Source organism: Kryptolebias marmoratus, linkage group LG11 (genome assembly GCF_001649575.2).
Source record: "Kryptolebias marmoratus isolate JLee-2015 linkage group LG11, ASM164957v2, whole genome shotgun sequence".
Classification (NCBI taxonomy): Eukaryota; Metazoa; Chordata; class Actinopteri; order Cyprinodontiformes; family Rivulidae; genus Kryptolebias; species Kryptolebias marmoratus.
The window spans coordinates 20,457,962-20,478,363 of NC_051440.1; the positions used below are offsets into that span (position 1 = coordinate 20,457,962).

Below are 20,402 nucleotides of genomic sequence, written 5' to 3' on the forward strand. Positions count from 1 at the left end.
TATTATTGTTTATTTTATTTATTCTATTTTTTTTTGCTACAATGTTGAATTATATTTATATAAGTGGTAGAACAACAGAAATAAAAAGTCTGCATAGTTCTTTATAAGAAAATATCCTTTCTTCTTTAGAACTGACTGTTCCCAAAGTTAAAAGAAATAGCAGATAAAAACAGCTCCAATTAAAGATAAATAAACCATTAATTTGGAGCCTAATGTCTTAAGAGTGAACACAAAAATTAGATAAGTTTGTTATTTTATTCTAACTTAAACTTTCTCATATGTAAAGACCACAACCTTTATTTACTCAAACTGCCTGGACGTTTTAGAGGCAGGTCTGTTTGTTCACTCTCAATATAAGAATATCTTAATGCCTTAAAATCTAGTATTTTTCAGAGTTTGATGCTCAAACTGTACCTTTTTGCTTTCACAGTAGCTTGTATCAAGTGAGTTTAAACATTATTTTTCCTGGAGACTGACTGAACTGTACGTCAAAAAGCTGCACAAACACAAGACAGAAAAGGCCGTTAGATGAAACTGATCACAGCACTTTGTAATGAAGTCATATTCAGTCTATTCTGATACAGAAATGATGGACAACTGAATATTATGCATTTATAATACCTGAAGTCTTTATACGAGTGCAAACATGGCAGCCCATCCAGTTTATGTCATAGTGCAGCTGAAATTTAATGTAGATAATGCAAAAACTGACAAGAAAACTGCTAAAACGAACCTTTCCTAATGTTGGCTGAAGTAGCAGAGCTGAAGGTTGCAAATTTCTGCTTTAAATAAGACAAAATAAGAAATTAGTCCTTTAAGATCACCAAGTTTCCCCTAAATGTTTCTTACATTTGCCGTCACTCAATTAAAATAAAGACGCTCTTCAGAGAAAGTTTAGATTAACCTAAAGTGTGTACCTTTTTTTTTTTTTTTAAATCACATAATTGTACAAGAAAGGATAAAAAATCTGCACAAGTCAAACAATAAAATAACATTGACATACATTTATTACAAATATCACAAACCAAGAAACAACAATTCTTTTATAAATCACATCTTTGGGAACTCCAGGGCATAATTCCTCTAGAAATGTTTTAAATACAACTCACAACTTCATCTTTACAATCCTGAACTTCATGTCCAAGCGCAGACCACATTTCTCTCACCTCCATGAGTAAGGTGCTTCAGGAACAACAAGTTATCAAACAAACGCTGATCAGTCTCCTCACATCCGTGATATTCTAGAAATCAGACGATTATAAAGGATTTTACAGATTCCGTTTATGCTGTTTGGACTATGCAGGATCTCGTTCATAAATAAATTTATAATTATTCAGTGTTATAATTTGAAATGCCATTCAGTTTGTTTTTCTTTTTCTTTTTTAAGCTGTACAAACAAAACGTCTCCTGAATCACATTCTCTCGTACATTAATTTTGTCACCCGTTTCTGAAAGACGATTTCTTGAGCCCAGAGACGCTTCAAGTAAGTAAAGGATGAACAAAGAATAACAGAAAACACGAAGACATGAGGAGGCGGGGGATTAAGAAAACGAGAACAAGTCATGATCAGAGCGCAAACCCTCCCCCAAAAAAAAAAAAAAAAAAAAACAGAAACATTTTAATACGAGGGCTTTTGTTTACAAGAACTCAAAAGTGTTGTGTAGCTAAAAAAAACAACTTTATTTTTCTGATAACTAATCTCTTTTTAAATTTGTCATTTTACTTCCGAATCAGATTCCTCATCAGTTTTTACTGACGGCACCAGACTACAGCGCCAACATTTATCTTTGATTCAGAATCTTCCCAGCCAACATTCTTGTTTATAATAAAAACAAATGATGTCCCATCTCGTTACCACAAACAGAAATTATTACAAACTTACTTATTTGGCCCTTATGATGAACTTTACTGATTGTGGAGCGACATTAAACACCAAAAAACCAACTACAAATGCAGGCGGCAGCTGAACTGTTTACTTTGAAGTGTGTTATTTGTAGGAGGATAAATTAAATTTCTGTGCATTTTAGTTCTTGTTTGCTTCCCAAGTGACTGAGGAGAGATTGTGCAAGGAAAAAGACGAGCATCGGGGTCAGTCGCACTGAAAATCAGCCCTAAAATACACGACAGGCGTAATTTTCTCTTCAAGATCTGTAATTTCTGCTGACTCATTTGAAACAATTTTGTAAAGATTTGAAAACTTGCGCTTCCTGACGTTAAAAGCAAAACCTGATATTTTGCTAATTCAGGTAATTTTCCAATAACAAAGCCTGCAGGGAGGACATCAATAAATAAAACAACAAAAGTGCCCAATTATAGGTGCTGAAAAAAGAAGAATGAAAATGCTACCTTGAAGAGTTACAGTAATTCACATAACTATAGTCGAAAACAAAATGAGACGCCTCAAATTCATCAGTACCTTAAGTTTAATATTGTACTACAAGCTGTTCTTTTCTGCTACCCAGCCTTGGAACTGCAGACGCGTGCAGGATGCCGATGGGATTAAATAGTAGTAGCCTCTGGACTGAAAGAGCATCAGATAAAGATCTACAGATCTCAAAGAATGTTTCCACAAATAAGATGGTTCTTTATGTGATTGGGTTGTATCGTCTCTGCTCCTTATGCTCTTTTTCTATAAAAAAAACAAAACAAAAAAACAAAACAAAGCACTGTTAGTAGAAAGTTTCTTGGTGCAGCTTCTGCAATGACTTGTCAGAAGGATACAAAAGAGGAGATTTAGGCAAATAAGGAAAAGCTCCTGGGACTGCAGCTGTGGTTTGACTCTCTCCCGCCTCTCATCTCCTGTCTTCCTTCTCTCCATCCCTCCATTCTTGGCTCCTCCGACTAAAACTTCCTGTCCTGTTATCATCCAAACACTGTGACACACTTCTCACAGTCCTGTTTGAGAGAGACCAGGAGGAGGAGGAGGAGACTGCAGGCCTCGAGTATCTCTCCTTGTAGAAGGAAGGGCAGGAAATATGTCAGGAGACATGTGCAATGAGTCTGACGCGTGTCTGGATGTCTTGGCGGCACAAGGGGCACGTCTCTAACTGTAAGGCACACTCCATACACATACCACTGCAAGAAGAAGCAGAAACACGTCAAGTCGCTCACTGGAAATGAAACAAAATGCAATCTGAGATCACCTGCACCGTTTGCCACCATTTCAAAGCACTTTCAGGGTATTTAGGCACTGCAGGTGAACACATACCCATGTCCACAAGGCCGCAGCTCCGTGTCAGCCATTACGTCACAACACAGCGTGCAGCAGTTGTCTCGGATGCTGACCTGCTTCAGTAAGGCCAGACGCCGGTGTCTGGAAAACACAAACGAGTACAAATAAATGTTTCCAAATCGTCATTAAGATACGAAAAGATCCAGACAGATATTCAGTAAACCTACAAGAGAAAAGATGAAGTTAGAGCCTTTTCAAACACATAAAATAGACAGAAAATAAAAGTTTTGTTGTGTGAATACTTGGGTTGGGCATCGTTTGAATTTGAACGATTCGATTACTTTTAAGAGGCAATATATGCTGCAACCTTTCTGTGGCACTCTTCTAATTGTTGCGCCGACAGCTTTCCCTTGGACGCTGCGGTGAACGGAGCAGCACGTCGCAGCACGTCGCAGCGTCTGGTGAACTGCGTGGCTAAAGTTAGCAACTTCAGATCGTCAGTTTATGAAAAAACAAAACAAACACGCGGGCTGACGTCAGCCGGGTATCTGCAGAGTTTTACGTTGAGATGCATTCTGACTGCAGTGCAGTGCTAGGCTGAGGGGCGGAGCCTGGAGGAAGGCGGGTGCAGCGTGTCGAAGACGGGGAACTCTGTTACTGTTTAATCTGTTTAATCATGTCACACAATATAATCTTATTGTAAGTGTTGCTCTGAGCCACACTTCTGATCGCCCCCACACACGGTCCATGGTTGTGCACACTCTTCATGCAGATTCTTCTTCGTTGGTGTTCGACAGCTTCTTCTGAACAGCGGACTGGGTATCAAAACTTAAACCACTTTTAGGGTGAAATATAAAGCAAATTTAAAATAGTCCAAAAAACGTCCAGTTTCACCCTAGACCCCAGAGGGTTAAAAGTCCCGGTTCCAATCAATTCTCGAGACTCGATGCCCATCCCGTGTGAATACCGTGCCAACATGTGAGTCTTATCGTTAAGATAACTGTGAGAAAGGTCTGAAACAAAAGGAGATAACGGATGTCATAAAGACCAGATGGATACGGTGATATTTTTACTTTTTTTTTATTGATCTAAGCAGAAACACTGAGCAATCCCAATCGATGAGTCATGCTGTTTTCCTGCCAAACCCACGCTCTGAACACTGTGTTCAAACAAATGATTCACAAGTCTTAAAACTGTTGGGTAACACAGGAGCTCCAAGCCCATATGCTGCAACGCTCCTTTTAACTTCTCATTTTGGTTTTTACCTGGGTAAGATGATTTTTTCACTGGGCTGCAGTGAGGCGAAGTCGTTGAAGGTGCTGAACTTGACGGAGGGTGGGTGACGAAAAGGCTTGGCCCCGAAGTTAAACTCACACTGCTGGTAGGACATGAAGCTGGCTGCCGCAAAGAATCCAGACCTGCAAGGAAAATGGGAAAAAATACATAAAGAAGAAGAAGGCGGAGATAAATAAAGAGGGCTTATTAAACCACAGATAGTCGGAGGAAACGTACGTGGCTGAATAAAACACTTGTTTCTCCGGCGGCAGCTGATGTCCGTTCAGATAAAAGATCATCTGCTTTTTGTTGAGGTCCAACAAGAAGCCAATGGCATCTCCTGCAACAGAACAGGCAGGCAACACACAGCAAAATAAAACCTCAGCATGTTGTTAGTATTATTTAAATCCACACAGGAAGTGAGTCTAAACCAAACGCAACAAAAACTTCTACGCAGTGACGCTAATTAAACATTTGGAATTTCTTAGAAATGAATAAAAATAAAAACAAACCCCGGCTAGGGTTCAGTAAAAAGGCAGAGCCTACCCTCCTTCCAGCAGGGGTGAGAATGAGGTTTACTGCGAGCGTTGTACCAGATGAGCTGCCTGCAGCCATCATACGCACATGAATATTCATCATCTCCTATCCCATAACCCTCCTGAAAGAAGAAAAAAAAAAGTTTTTATTTAGGAAATGCTTCTTAATTAACCGCAGAACAATTAAGAGAGTCGTGGGGGTGGAAGAGTAAGTACGTGGTTTAGGAACTTGCTGTCTTTGGTGGCCCATCCAATCTGCATCACTCCTGAAGTGATAACCGTCACCTCGTAGTACCAAACGCCTGAATCCACGCAGAACGTACAGCGCACGCTCTCAAACGACGAGGCGTCGCATCGTGCCTGGAGACAGAAGCAAAGAGGAGCGCAAACATCGCAATCTGAATGTTCTAACTTTGATACGAACACACGCCAACCTCCAGTCCAGTCGGGGAGATCTTGAGGTACTCGCTGACGTCATTGCTGTTAAGCATGGCGTTGATGTTGGTGAGGTTGACCTTCTCATACGTGAACTGACGGCCCTCCTTCAGGACTGCACAGAGGAAGCTCCGTCAATTAACACACACCTTGTTCAGATTTTTCTTTTTGTTGCAGCTCAAACAAAGGTCTACTCACACAGGTTATCGAGGCTCCACTGTGAGCAGAATCCGACCTGCCTCTTCAGGTAGTCCGGGTGGTCCGCCCACGACTCCAGAACGGAGAGCCGATTGCTGATAGAAGACTCGGACACAGTCAGTTTGTTCTCACCTGAAAGCAGAATGGTTCATGTGCTGAGCTGGAAACACGAAAGCAGCAGCGCGTCCACAGAAGACGCTTGGCATTCGCGGCATCTTAGTTTCAGAGCTCCACTCGTTTCCACACGGCACAGACTCGCATAAATTATAAAAAGAGGCGGCTTTGAATATTTTACTGTGTTCTAAAACTAAGTTCTGCACAGAAACCAGGAAAATCATAAAACATACTTCGAACACCACGACAAAAGGAAAACGTGAGACAAACTAAAACTATGCTGTCTGTTTTGGAACGAAACCAACGGCACAACATTTCTTTGCGTTCATCTCGCTGCATATTTCACACACTCAAAACAGAAACAAGGAAGTAGAAAGAAATTCAAGTAAGACTGCAGATCTGCTGCCATAAAAACCATAAAACCACCTCATCTTCTTTCAGTAAAATCATTTTGATGATCGCTTGATTGATCGAATCGTGAATGTTAACTCTGAAGTGCCTTTCAGGCGGTGAACCTACTGGTCTGGGAAAACTTCTCCAGGGCGATGAGAGCAAACAGCATGACGGTCGGGTGGGACTCAGAGCTCTACAGGAAGAATAACAAAAATATAAACAAGCAATTTGGTATCTGCTTGAGAAAAACATTTGAGAAACATAAGATTAAGATATCAGCTAAGGGGGGAAAAAAACAAAACTGCAAGTCTCTTATAAAAATCTAATTTATCCTCTTTTTTTTTTTTTAAATCATCAACTGTTGCTTTGAAGATAATCGTTAGATTTTTCTAACCTGACTCTCTCACCATAATTAGACACGATTCCCTACAATTAATGCAAGCGTAATAAACCTTAAAAATAGCAGTTCCACACAGATTCTGCTTCTTACCCAATCAACAAGATAAGTAGACAGCTGTATGCATGAGTTTAGCAAACACAAAGTCTTTAAAAAGATCTAAAAAAAAAAAAGGCAATTAATCCCATAGTTAAATACTAAGTATTTGCTTACCAGGCTCTCTAGGAGGTACTCAAGGGTTCCAGGGCTTAATAATCCTATACTGGCTGGTCCTACAAAAAAAAAACAATAAAACAGGTGAGAAAATTAACTGCTGTCAAAGTGCATCAGCATGTACAACAACAACGTCTAAAAATATATATTTAGGAGTGTTTCCGTGCTCTAAAGAAGAGCTGCCTCCTGGTTACATAAATACAGAGTGACAGAGCACATGTGGACAGATGTGGACAGATGTGGACCATACCGGCCAATTTCTCTGCAAGGCATCCCAGGACAGCTGTGGTGTTTCTGTGTTTCGCTGGGTTGAGAGCGTCCTGTCGTGCAACAGCAGCACTCAAATTCAACATGTCGGAGAGTTTCTGGAGAGCATCCTGGAGGGATAATAAAAAAGTTTAATATCAGCAAAATGTACACTAAGTGTCTTTGAGTCAATCAGAAACAGTCGATTGAATCGAATCGATTTTTATTCTGCTTAGAGGATCTTAATGCTCCATCTGCTAAGGTTTCTTCGGTCAGAGATGCAAAGAGGTACGAGTGGGAAGATTCTGTTCATGCAAGCAAAAAGAAATAAAGCTTAATTCAATAAAAGAGCCAAGAAGGAAAAGAACAGTGAGATATGAGCAGAAGATGGCCCCAGGTCCACATGTTGAACGATTTGAGTCAGGACTGCTCTTTGAGAAAATTAAATTCAAGACAAAAAGAAAAATAACAGACTAATTTGTTATCCTACAGAACAAACTAAAGCGATGACTTTTTATACAGAAAACCTCAAAAAGAAAAAAGGACAAATATGAAGATAAAGATTAATGTTGCAGTTAAAACACGTAAGGCTTTTGAGATTAGCGTTTCGGGGGCAGACCTTGGTTGGGAGAGGACACTCGTCCAGTAACAGGGTGATGACTGCGGGGCCGAGCGGATCGTCCAGGGGGATCACTCGGATCAGAGACTGGACCACCTCCAGCCAACCGTCATCTGAGAGGAGAGAGAAAAACCAGTCATCTCACTAAAGTCACGGAGCCAAGGACACAAAACACCTGTGGGAAATACCTTAGCTAAAATAATTTAAAAAGTTACTGCATTTTAAAATAAAAGGTTCCCCGTCGCCACAGGAAACCGAACTTTAACGACTGACTCCTTCATTATTTATAGCAGCATAATTTCAGATGCAGTAAAAAGCACTGCAACAACCATTTCCTCTTCAGTGGGTGACTTTGTAATAATCTCTCCAAACTGCTGATGAATAATGTAACACTGCAGCTCGTCAAACTAAAAAGGTGACTTCTGGGCCGGCCTGCACGCTCGCTGCTTGGCTACCTTCGAGGTTCAGTATTTGCGAGTTAATACCCAACTTGGCTGCCGTCAACCCACACCAGACTGTGGCCTTAGAGCAAACACCATCTGTGCAGAACACGAGGTACGAACACAGGAACTCAAAGGCTGCTGCAGAGACACCTGAGCAACACGTGCAGGGAGGGCACCAGGCACGAGAAAACACCTAAAAACTGTAAAACTACAACATCAAAGGTTCTGTGGTGTTTATCTACTTGCTGCACAAATATGGAAATTCACACACAAAAAGATTTAAATGCTATAAATATGATTCCACATAACCCTAACCTAGCAGAAGAGTCAGAGAGAATCTTTAACATTAAAAAAAAGGTCCATAAAACATCAGTTTCTGTTGATCCAACTCAACCTAAATAAGGCCCGGTTTACATGAGAACGAGCTCTGCAAACATTTGTGTTTTCAATGTTTATTGCAGCGAATCAACAAGAAATAAAAAAGGAGTTTAAACAGATACAGCTGTGCTCATTGGATCTTTTGTAGTTTTCATCCTGGGTTTCCAGATAGGAAAATTACAAATATTTTTACCCAAACTATCATATATGCTGAGAAGGGCTGCAATGATTAGGCAACATTGTCGACAAAAATCGAAAATGTAATTATTGTTAATAGTCGTTTGGTTTTTTTTGGGTTTTTTTAAACAGAGCGGGGCATCTTCCTGTCCGTCTATCTCTGGCGAGCGCCGCACACGCGCAACAGCATTCCATCTGTGGCGCGCACGTGCCGTTTCACACGCTGCGGCTTGCTCTGAAATGCAAACGAGAGGGGTCTGAGAATCTCCGCTCTGAGACCTGGGTTCAGAAAGCTTCGGTTTCAGACGAAACGAGGTTCGCTGTCGTCGTGTGTACGAACAGCCGAACCGCAGCGGAAAATCTACTACTTTGCTCGACAATGGCGCCGTCTGAAAAAGCTACTAGGGCGCACACGAGATGAGATCAAAATCTGGGCACAGAAGTCCAACTGCCTTCAATCCAGACTGCTTTGAAACCAAATGTATTCTCACTGAATACACCAGAACTGAAAAGCACGAGTTGCATGACAGCGTTTCTGATATTTAACTTCCTCAGCAGTTTCCAGACGACAGCCTGAAAGGGGAGGGTCTGTTTGAGTTCCTGGAACTCTCCCCAGTGAGAGGAACAAACAAATCTTTGATATATGTCTAAACCTTTTTTGATATAAAGCAGTAATTCAACTTTGGTTTTATTTTCCTCTGAAGCAGCTTTAATCCAACCAAACAAATATTCTGCCACCCTGTCAGTCGCAGCACATCCATCCTCTAAGATTAAAACATAAAATACCTTTCTTAGTTTGTCCCACTGTGTTTAGTAATGATACTAAAATTTAAAAAAAAGGGTTTTATTTGCCATGTCCCACGATCAATGTTAGTTTTTCTCTTACCCGTTTCTGCCATTTCGTGCAGGGTGATCATGGAGTAAGGGGGCTCTTGGTCACTGCGAGGCAAAGCAGAGATCAAACCGTTACAATCATTTAAGAGTAACGCTGACATCTTCACCACTTCACTCAAATATCTCACATTAATCTGCTTTTATTAATGCACGTTAAACATGAACTGCTGTGATGCCTCACAAAAAGCTCAAGTAATAAGCTGTGATCCCAGCAAATTGGGAAATAGCCACTGAAAAAAAAAAGACAATGTGATATGATTCACCCTTTAATGAGTTACAGCATGTCCAGTGAAGAGTATGGATTGTGGTTTTATCCTGGAAAGTGTTGAGACATGCGTACAGTTGTGACATATTTGCAGCTGATAATGCCGCCGTCACAGCTGCTTGCTTTAGCCCATTTAAATTTTAAAAACTGCCATCTAAGGAAAGTTTTTTTTTTTTTTAAAAGAGCAACGTTTCAGATTTCCTACAGCAACTCAAACTGAACAATCTTATAAATACACAAGAAAAGAAAATGCTGATTAAAGTCAGGAAGAAATTAGATTTTGATTTCTAAAAACGTGAGATTTAAATCTGCAGTAAAATGTCACAAAGTGACAAAGTCCTTCGGCTATGAATATAATAAACAAAACCAAAAGAGAAAGAGAGCCAGAGAGAGGAAAGCTGTGACAAATAAAACTAATAAACATGCGCGTTCTTTCCAGTTTAAGACTAGGATTGTAAAACTGTGTTACTAGTCTTACTTGTCTACCAGCGTCCTGATGACAGCCAGCGTGTCCAGCACCAGGCCGTCCACGTTCTGCTTCTTCCGTCTGGGCTCGTGGGGCCCTCTCCCTCTGCGCGGCGGCCTCACCGGGTCTCTCGGCCGACTGCTCCTCGGTTCTCCACCGTCGACGCCAACAACCGTACTGTGATCGACCCGCCTGGCTTGCCCTCGGGCGGCTCTCGACGAGCCGTGGTGGTGATCCTCCAAGTCGCTGTCCTCGTGACAAACGCAGCTGTTACCCATGGTTCCAGGGCCAGAGACCACCCTGGCAAGGGTCTCCCAGGATGGAGGAAGGGAGTTTAAGGAGAAGAAGAGGAGAACCTGTGCAAGGCTCCTGCAGGCACAGAACGTAATCCAGGCAGATACTATCATATCATTTGGAGAGCTTGGTTTTGGGGGATTCTTGTCCCTGTGGGCTGGGTGGGGTCAGTGTAAACGATCATACTGTTGCCAAGCTGAGATTTGTTGGGGAGTAACGAAACACGGCTGGTTAAACAGACCAGTGTGGGTCATGTGATCCGATCGTCTTAAGCCAACCCAAGGTTCAGGTCAAGCTGTCATCTGGGGCTCGCATATCTGTGAAAAACAAAACAGAAAATGAGAAACCGCTTCAGAGTCAGCTGTAAATACAATTGTGCAACACCAGATTATGTTCTGACAAAAAAAATAAATGAAACTTGCTGGAATGACACACCCAGTGTCAACAGATGGCAAGTTGCTACCTAAACTTTCATCCTTTTTTATTCATTTCAAACTGATTACAGACTTTACACAAGTTAAGAGACATGACAAACTTTTTACAACACAGAACAGTGTCAGTAAAAACCTGTGGTTACTCATCTTTTTTGACATTTTGGGTTGTTCCCTCCAGTCATAGCATAACATTAATGTCTCTTAACTGTACTAGGAAATTACATTTCTGGATAATCGTAACCAGTGTCGTTTGAGCAACCTAATCAGCTCATTACAGAGCTTTAATACTGATGATAAAACCAGAAATGTTGAGCTTCACAGTTAGCTTAGCAAGCTAGCTCACAAAGCACTGTAGCGTTCTCCAATACAAGCAAGTTTTTACCAGTTTAAGATTATTATTTCTACAGCTGCTACACAATGAATGTGTACTTACGGTGCTTCCACTTGAATGACAACAGCATCACAAAGAGCTGTCACTTCCTATTTAAACACCCAAAACAAACCGGGAGCTAACCGGGACAGCTGCGTTTTGAAGTAGCTAACATGCTAGCTGTTAGCCCCCTGACAACATAACGAGGAGCGACGAAGAAGACAAACGTGGCGCCCAAACCCGAAGCCGAATACCTGGTTACGTCCAAACAAACCCCGTCCACAAGCAGCAACGCACCTGTGCTGAGGTGTAAAAGCGGCACGGTCGTGGTCAACACGTCGCACACATTTTAAAGACGCTGCCTGGAGGCTGGGATGCTAGCTGCATGCTAAGTTCCTTAGCTTTCAGCAGCTGAAAGGCTGGTCATCATCAGCTGTGAGGCTGAGGGAGGAGAGAGGACTTCTGCTCAGGAAAATACTATTTCATCACAAAAAGGACTCCTTTTACTTCCCCTTTCTTTTAACCTTTTGGCTTTTATGCTATTTTCTGTTTAAAATCAGTTTTTTCCTCCTTTTCTATACAACCTTAATAAATCTGTTCTCTAATTTAGTGTTTTTTTTTCCTTTTTGTTTGTTTGATTCATGACATAAAACCTTCCAGGTGTGTTTTTTATGAGCCCACTGGAAGCACAGAGCCAAAACCACAAAAAGTAACAATTATCTTTATTCCAACTCCAACACAAACCCAGTTATTGAACACAAAAATAGAAAAAAATGAGTGTAACATTTTATCTTTTGATCCAAATGAGCCAGAAATGCTTGCAATCTCTTCGATCAATATTTCAATAATAGGGTTTTTTTTAGGTTTTCTTTGTGTGCTTAAAAATCTGAACGTCACGGTTTAGAGAAATGTGGGGAAAATATGAATACCTCCATGCAATCTTCTACTGTATGCCAAGTTTTCACATAATATCTTTTTGAGAATCACCTTATTGGTGCAAAAACTATGTTTTTGTTTGTATTTTTATAGGTTTAATAAAAAATGGAAACAAATTATGTCTTTGTGACAGATTGCTGGTAACAATGTCCCTAAACATCTAATTTAATTCTTTATAAAGTTGTGAGTTTAGGTGCCTTTTTAAGCCTGACTGGCTCATATGTTAGAGTTTTGTGACTTAACAAAAACATAACCGGATTGAAAATTTATCTATCTATCTATCTATCTATCTATCTATCTATCTATCTATCTATCTATCTATCTATCTATCTATCTATCTATCTATCTATCTATCTATCTATCTATCTATCTATCTATCTATCTATCTATCTATCTATCTATCTATCTATCTATCTATCTATCTATCTGTCTGTCTGTCTGTCTGTCTGTCTGTCTGTCTGTCTGTGTGTGTGTGTGTAAATGGGGGAGTAAACGATTATTTCAAATGGAACATCTTTCACATTTTTCACCTTTAATGGTGCAGCTGGAGAGTCATTTTTTTCCAGATAAATGTTTTGAGCCACAAATGATAAGAAGTTCACAAAACAACAACACAAACTGAAGTTGTTCTTGACCAGAGAGGAGAACAGAAGAAGAGATGCAGCACATGTCCAGGTCAAAGTTCAAGCCTTATGTCCAATCAGTTCAGTCAAACGAATGGATGAGCTGGATAAATGAAGGCATCCGTCTTTAATTTGAGCATTTAGATGGTGTTCCGTAAACTGGTACTGTCATATACCCTGCTTCGATCGATGGATGTGTTCAAGGAGTTGTCCTGATACATCCCACCCTGGCTTAGCTCTCTAGAGAACTTCTGTGACTTGGGGTGGTACGAACACGGTGAGCTCTCAAAGGTCGGGGGGAGACGGCCATAATCACTTGACGTCGTCCTGTACATGATGCTTCGAGGGTTTAGTGTTGCTGCTGGTCCCATGCTGATCATGCTGGAGGACTCTGGGTTTCCAGGGTTGATGCCTGGTTTTGGACGTTCTGCCTTTAGTTCTTGAGAGAGCGACATCATGGAAGCGCCTAAAGGCAAACACAAGAGTTTCCTCATCTTGTTCACCACTTATTGTGTCTGAAGTCAACATCAGCAATATAATTATCAAGAATAATACAAAAGATTTTCATTTAGTTTTGTTTCAATTAACTTTTGACAATAAAATAATCCCATAAGTAAACAAAACTGTCCAGTTTTACATGGAATTATCTGTTTTTAAAAAGTTTTTAAAAGGTTTTAAAGTTAAGTTATTATGCTTATTAGGATCAGACCTTTAAGCAACTAACAAGCAGACTTTTGGCTTTATTTAGAAGTGAATGTAACTCAATCAGAACTCAAAAGAGGCTGAAAACCACAACAAAAAGAGGCGAAAGTTTCCTCACAACAATGAAAATCACCTGAAACAACATAGCTAACATTTCCAAGATGTTCGACTTTACAACCTTTCAAATTAAATAAATATCTGAATGTTTGACGCACAGCTTTCTGCAACAAGTCATTATATTATTCACCTTAAAATGCAACAATACAGTAAAACTACCCGCGTTGTCTTGATTCTGTCGTGTTAGCTTGTCCTCTGTTAGCTTGTCCACACAAAGCGTCCGGTTACCATGGAAACCAAGTCCGCAACGTTTCAAAGCTTCTTTTTTTAGTTTCCTAAAAAAGTTGTGCTTCTGAACCTACACAAGTTTTGATTCTGTTGGCAGAGAATTAGAACTTGTGTACACTCGTGGGCAAAAAGGATTAAATCGAAATTTAGAGGTTTAACTAGCGTATTAGTAGATAATTAATGAAAATTAGCTATTCGTCTAAAATCGATAAGTTTCTTACCGCACTTGAACGCGTCGTTTCTACGTCATCACAAAGCGCGTGAAAGTTTACGTCTAATTCCTGCGTCTCTGTTTTCAAACGTCTGACAGCTTGACTTTTCCTTTTTAGAAAAGAAAAATAAAGATAAATTTTACATTATGAATAGATATATAATACAAGAATACTTAAATGAATATTATAACTATATACAAATCTACACAGATGCATCAAAAAATGCAGCTAATAAGGTAGGGATAGCATTTATTGTGCCACAGTTTCAAGTTAAAGTAGGAAAAAGGATTAGTGATGGAGTCTCAGTGTATACAGGAGAAATGCTTGCTTTGCTTTTAGCAGTTCAATGGGTGGAAGAGGTAAGACCAGTAAAATCAATTATTTGCTCAGATTCTAGTTCTTCGTTATTCAGTTTGCAAAATAATAAATCAGACAGTAGACCAGATATATTAATTGAAATACAACAAACACTTTACAGAATCAATATGATGGGGCTAACAGTAAATTTTGTTTGGGTTCCAGCACATCACGGGATTAAGGGGAATGAAATGACAGACAGAATGGCCAAAGAGAGCACTAATCGAGGGAGGATAGATATTAATGTTAGTTAAACAAAGATCTTGTCCAATCTGAGTATATTTAAGCTCAATATCTATTAAAGTGCCTGAGTTATAGCCATTTTTGTGTTTTAAACACTAGTTGGCTGTGGCAGATATCTTGAATTGGGTTGATTCCGAACGTTGCCAGCTATAGATGCATCCAATTGTTATTTTCTGCAAGTTTAATTAAAATTCCTTCACTGGTTCATGAGATATTTTGCTAATAGACAGACATGCACACCCACACAGGCATGAGCTAAACTANGGAACATGTTTTTTTGAGTTGTAGGAATTATTTGATGCAAAGAAATAAGTTAATTAGAAACCTTAGTAGCATGAAAATGAAATTTGATATTGTTGATTTATTACAAAAAGATTCAGGAAGTAGAGGATATGAGGCCTTGTTTTATTTTTTAAAGCAGTGTAAGTTGTATAATAGGATATAGTTGTTTTTTTGTTTTTTTTTTTGTTTTTTTTTTTAAGTCATGTGGTCCACACTCCTTACCAGTTGGTGGCGGTAATGCTTACCTAAAGTTTCTTGCCAACCGCCATTAAAACTCAACAAGAAGAAGAAGAAGAAGAAGAAGAAGAAACGTCTGACAGCAACGCTTTACTGAAGCTGTGTTTTTCCGAGAGCTTTCCGCTGTTCTCCTGTTGTTTTTGGAGGCAGCTCATCTTTCTAAAGGAGGCCGCGGACGTTATAAGTTGTTTGTTGTGATCCGCTTCAGCAGCTGGACCCCGGAATGGACAGTGAAATCCAACGAGACGGAAGAGTCCTGGATCTGACTGATGACGCCTGGAGGGAAGACAAACTGCCTTATGAAGATGTTACCATCCCTTTGGTAAAAAAAAAATAAACGTTTGCATTCATTTGATACAGTCTATAAAACTGAGTGACGGTCACATGAGTCGCAGCAAGTTTCAAAATGTGAATTTAGTTGAAGACGCATGCAAAACTTTGTTTTAATCAGAATTCTTAATAACCCAGAGTTAGATGCAGACTGGGTCAGGAAAACGCATTTTAATGTGTGATCAGAATATTTTGGTAAAATGTCTTAAGCTGTTGAACAACAACAAGACAACACTGATTTTACACATCAGTACAGGTTTCATTGTGTTGCTGAAACCAGAATGATCCTCTCATCTTTTTTTTATTTTTACAATCTGTTTCAGAGTGAGCTACCTGAGGCCGAACAGGACAACGGAGGATCCACAGAATCTGTGAAGGAACAAGAGATGAAGTGGACAGACCTTGCCCTGCAGAGCCTGCATGAAAACACACCAAGTTCTGGGAGCTGAAAGACTAACCAGGAATAAGACTGAGCAGATTCACTCACGTGTAACTTGATGCCTTCATTTTATTTAGCTTTCATACTATGTTGCTTTGTAATAACAAATATATAAAAAAAACATCCAGATGATCATCAGCATGTTGCTTGCATCAGCTATCAGAAGGACAACGAAATCAAACTAACTTTCTCCTCTGCAGAAGTTTCCTTGTGATACAACCGACAGTTAAAGGTGCTTTGACAATTTGTGACCACTTGATGTCACTGTGTGACATTAGGAGGGACAGGCTTCCCAGATGTCGTCGATCAAAGAATTAAAAAAACAAAAACAAAACTTCTAAACTTAAAGCACATTGATGAGAAAAGCCTGAAATTTCTTCTTCAATGTGTCACCAGAGTTTGGACACATTCTGATGAACCTACAGACTGTTGATAAACTACTTTGAATCAGAAACAGCTTTTCTTTTCAGGCCTTGACAATTCAAATATGCTTCTTTTTAAAAAAAATTCCAAACTAAAAGCAAAGTAATAATGTACAATTCCATTTAGCTTTATTTCTAAAGCACCTAAAAATCAACAACAAGGTCGATCAAAGTGCTGTACAATGAAACAAACGAGCACAGGACAAAGGATAAAACACATAAATCTCGGCTCCATCATGGCTGTTTTGAGCTGTTTGTCAGCCTGATTGCATATAAGAGTTTGGACCCAACCTTTATCCAGCGTATACCTGGTATATACTCGACATTTACCCACTGTGTACCTGGCATGTACCTGGTACCTAACTGGTGCATACCTGATATGTACCTGACTGTATGATGTATTGCTACCCTTCAAACCTAAACACATCCTTCAGTTGAGAAAAGTCAGAGTCTTTGCAGCTGTTCTGCTTTTTCCCCTCAACTCTCCCTGATTACAGCATCTCTTTTGAGTCAAGAGTCAGTTACTCTTAGAAAAAAAATTAAAAATCACTAAAAAACAATGACTAAACCAATTTCTCACGGGTTTACAGCAGAGTCATCAAACTATTGGTTAAATATCTCTGGGTGGGTTTGGTGAAACTGTCTGAGGAGAAGTTTCCTCTCCTTGGCGGACATCTTTGTGTCCGAAATGATGTTTAGGAGCACCCACACAGGGTCAAAGGTCAACATCACACCTGACCTCCTGCTCTAACTCTGCAACAGAGTGATGTAGGAATGTCAAACTGCACAGCTGGACACCTCACAGGTCAAAGACGATGCTTGTTGATTTCAAGGTTCATGGGGTCAAAGGTCACAGGTAACTCCATAGTTAAAAACTTGTCTCTGCTCCTACATGTGACCCTTTTATTTCCTCCACCGAGGAGGTTCTGTTTCTGGTTTGTGTCCGTTAGTTTTTCTGTCTGTCTGTCAGCAAAGATTAGGTAAAAACTAATGAACAGATCTGGATGAAATGTTCAGGAAATGTTGGAGTTGAAACAAAAAAACAGTGGATTAAATTTTGGTGCTGACCCAGATTGTGATCCAGATCCCATCGTTTTTTTAATCTTGCTGTGGCCTCGGCGGAGGTTTGCTCTGTCTGAGTGCTTCTACTTTGTTCCTGTTATCCTGAACAGCTAAAAACAGAAAATCTGAGTTCTTTGTTATTTTCTAACTTCAGCTCAAGACAGTCAAGTTTTTATTTTTCCACGGGCCTTTCTTAAAACCCAGAATGAAAGCCTTAAATGATGCACCTATAATGACGGAGAACCACAAACAAATAACTGCCCTGAGGGTGTTTTTACTCTGACTGGATGAGATGATGTACAAACTAAAAATAAAAACTGAACGGCCTCATTGTTTGATCATTTAAACACCATGTTTTTTATTTTAAAACAGCATAAAGGCAGGATTATTATTATTGAAACAGAAGTTTCAATGATTTCATTTTCGATTTGATTCAAGCAACACATTTTATTAAATAACTTTTTTCTCCATTTGGGAACCGAGGAGAACTTCTACAGTTTGAAATTGATACGAGACTTGATGCGCTCAAACGTTTAAGGACTTTGTTTTAATACTTTTGATTAAAAGTTCATCTAAGGTTTTCAGTGAGTGACGGTTTTATTATCCTGGGCAAACTGGTTTTACATCGTGTCATAAATGTGGACTTCCGTAAATCCTCCGAAGGTATTGTCAGGTTAGTTGTGCTTTTATATTATTATTTCTATCAAATAAAAATAAATATCATAAGTATTATCTGTGAAGCTTAAACACTGATTCCATTCTTGCTGTTGTTTTTGTTGAAAATGTTGAGTTAAATTTGAAAACCTGCACTGGAGTAAACGTTTTCTGCCCATAATCATCAACAAAACTCTGGTGATTTGGCATGAGAAAATATACAAACGACTAGAAACACTCGGAGACGCAAGCCTTTGCCAAGACCTGTCATCGTTGTGATGTCATAACATCATCATCATCGATGTCATCGCTGTATGTTAAAGGGGAAATGAAATAAAATATCAAAATGATTAGTTTTCATGATTTTCTTTTAGTTAAACGTTATCATAAAACCCTCCAGTGGTCCATTCCTTTGATTTGAAACATTAATGACTTGTTTTTAGAGGTTTTGCAGGGTGATTGTGTGGACGGAGTTACATCCTTGGTTGGTGACGTAGAAGGAGGCGGGGCCAGCTGTGGCAGACTGCTGTAGGACGCTGAGGAGGTTAATGTCGCCGTGTTTATCAGGGGAAATGGAAGCAGAAGAAGAAGCAAGTTTTGTTAAATTCTGCTTTGAAAAGATCCAAAAAGTGATCCAGATCCCACCGAACTTTTATCATTTGTTCTTTGTGACAACCTCAACATTTCCTGATAGTTTCATCAAAGTCCATTGATTACTTTTTGAGTAATCTTGTGTGCAGACAAAGAAATGTTACCTCCTTGGCAGAGGTCAATAAAAACAACAACAGCGAAACACTTCAAGTCTTTCTAAGGCTTCTAACCTCTCAAACACTGATTTATTTTCATTGTTTTGTATCTTTTTAAAATAAGCTGAGTCATTACAGAATGTGATTCATTTCTGGGTAATTTTGCTCGTCACACCTTGTGGTTTTACAGTCATCACCTCCGATAATGACTCAGCTTTTTACTTGGAGAGGAGTCCAGAAAACCCCTGAATGAGAAAACTGGGAAGGTGACAGGTGCAAAAAGGACAACCGTCACATCAACTGTTCAAAAATGTTGACAATTTAATTTTCCATGCTCAAAATACCAGAGATAAACAGGAGATTTAAATCATGTTTTGATGAAATTAGGTCATGGATTGTATCTTTTAGGTCATTACCAGACTATATTAGGACCTTTTCCATACACACTAGCTGTTTTATATAAATAGAATGTACATTAATGTATCATATAAACGACACGGATTAAAATGATGTTTTTGGGGCGTCCAGTATGGCATAAAGCTGGTTCCCACGGGCCGTTTGCGCTCGACTCCCTCCGTGTTGTTTGTTTTCCCACAGCACACGGTCCGTAAAGGCAGCACAGCACAATGGGCAGTTTGCTCACGAGCGCTGCCGAGTGCAGAGCGTCGCGAGGCAGAGAAACAACGACGAGCCGTGTGCACAAACCCGGAAACACCGACCCGTGACAAATAAGCTACTGTTTTTATTTTATTATTGTCTCCGAGCTTCAGTAATGTTCATCCTAACAGGCTGTTGATTTTGAAAAGGAAAAAAAAATGTCAGAAAATTAAGTTTTTCTAATTTAGGATTTGTGTGATCTAAAACCCTTTTAATATTCAACATTTTGAATGTATTTAACAGATAGCATTGACATTTACACATTTGCTAAACTGCAACAAAATCTAAAATGTAAAAAATACAAATTCCAGCTTGTTTACAAATTAAACAAAATGCTAAAGCCAACATGTTTTACTAGAATAATTTAATAATTTAAAGAACTCAAACAAAAATGTAACGAGAGAAATAGCATTTTCTGTATAATGAAGTAAATGCTGAGAGCTGAAATTTGTTGAAGAAGCTTAAATGAAAAGTTAAAAAAGCAAAATTTTAGCTAAAAAAAGCAGAACACCAGCTAAATGCCAAAAGGAGCAAAATACGGACTAAAAGCTAAGGGAAGCCAACTGCTACCTTGAGGCCAAAAGTAGCATAATGCTAACTAAAGTAAGAAAACACTAAAAGTTAAAAGTTTTATCTAAAAGCTAAAAGTAACAAAAGGTTAACTAGAAGCTAAAAGTATCATAATGGTAGCTTAAAATGATTTAAAGTAGCAAAAGGCTGTCTAGAAATTCAAAAGTGTAAAAGGATAAAAGCAGAGCCAGTAGATTTCATAGAGATTGATGTTTTTGAAGGAATGGAATGGAATATTTGTAAATAAAGTTGTATTTGATCACTC

General features: G+C 39.3%; 3 protein-coding genes across 5 annotated transcripts; 1 reads left to right on the forward strand and 2 right to left on the reverse strand.

Annotated features, from left to right (window-relative positions):
• Nucleotides 1-989: 989 nt before the first annotated feature.
• Nucleotides 990-11,774, reverse strand: rspry1 (ring finger and SPRY domain containing 1). 3 transcript variants are annotated; one of them, XM_017419093.3, is made up of 15 exons: nucleotides 11,618-11,774; nucleotides 10,235-10,833; nucleotides 9,484-9,536; nucleotides 7,600-7,712; nucleotides 6,985-7,111; nucleotides 6,735-6,793; nucleotides 6,251-6,317; nucleotides 5,618-5,749; nucleotides 5,419-5,534; nucleotides 5,201-5,344; nucleotides 4,995-5,106; nucleotides 4,686-4,788; nucleotides 4,439-4,591; nucleotides 3,210-3,314; nucleotides 990-3,076 (listed from the first exon to the last, which is right to left on the reverse strand). In XM_017419093.3, the coding sequence occupies exons 2-15, from the start codon at nucleotides 10,627-10,629 to the stop codon at nucleotides 2,980-2,982; spliced, it is 1,776 nt and encodes a 591-aa protein (XP_017274582.1). In that variant the 5' UTR covers nucleotides 10,630-10,833; nucleotides 11,618-11,774; the 3' UTR covers nucleotides 990-2,979. The 3 variants fall into 3 exon arrangements, with proteins under 3 accessions (XP_017274582.1, XP_037834296.1, XP_017274583.1); XM_037978368.1 differs by having other exon boundaries at nucleotides 11,575-11,737; XM_017419094.2 differs by lacking the exon at nucleotides 11,618-11,774 and adding an exon at nucleotides 11,384-11,534.
• A 1,245-nt stretch (nucleotides 11,775-13,019) lies between these two features.
• On the reverse strand, nucleotides 13,020-13,334 carry LOC108237483 (uncharacterized protein C15orf65). The gene has a single exon (XM_017418916.1). It carries the CDS (start codon nucleotides 13,332-13,334, stop codon nucleotides 13,020-13,022), a length of 315 nt encoding a protein of 104 aa, XP_017274405.1.
• Nucleotides 13,335-15,249: 1,915 nt separating this feature from the next.
• On the forward strand, nucleotides 15,250-16,987 carry anapc13 (anaphase promoting complex subunit 13). The gene is made up of 2 exons (XM_017418893.3): nucleotides 15,250-15,579; nucleotides 15,911-16,987. The coding sequence occupies exons 1-2, from the start codon at nucleotides 15,481-15,483 to the stop codon at nucleotides 16,034-16,036; spliced, it is 225 nt and encodes a 74-aa protein (XP_017274382.1). The 5' UTR covers nucleotides 15,250-15,480; the 3' UTR covers nucleotides 16,037-16,987.
• Nucleotides 16,988-20,402: the final 3,415 nt, after the last annotated feature.

Bases quoted from the DNA above. Each gene is read 5' to 3' on its own strand.
- rspry1 (XM_017419093.3), bottom strand. From the start codon at position 10,629: ATGATAGTATCTGCCTGGATTACGTTCTGTGCCTGCAGGAGCCTTGCA. The intron at 5,107-5,200 runs GTACTTACTCTT...TTCTTCTTTCAG, and splicing joins ACAGCAAGTTCCTAAACCAC to GAGGGTTATGGGATAGGAGA. The intron at 4,592-4,685 runs GTACGTTTCCTC...TTTTCCTTGCAG, and splicing joins CAAGTGTTTTATTCAGCCAC to GTCTGGATTCTTTGCGGCAG.
- LOC108237483 (XM_017418916.1), bottom strand. From the start codon at position 13,334: ATGTCGCTCTCTCAAGAACTAAAGGCAGAACGTCCAAAACCAGGCATC.
- anapc13 (XM_017418893.3), top strand. From the start codon at position 15,481: ATGGACAGTGAAATCCAACGAGACGGAAGAGTCCTGGATCTGACTGAT. The intron at 15,580-15,910 runs GTAAAAAAAAAA...AATCTGTTTCAG, and splicing joins AAGATGTTACCATCCCTTTG to AGTGAGCTACCTGAGGCCGA.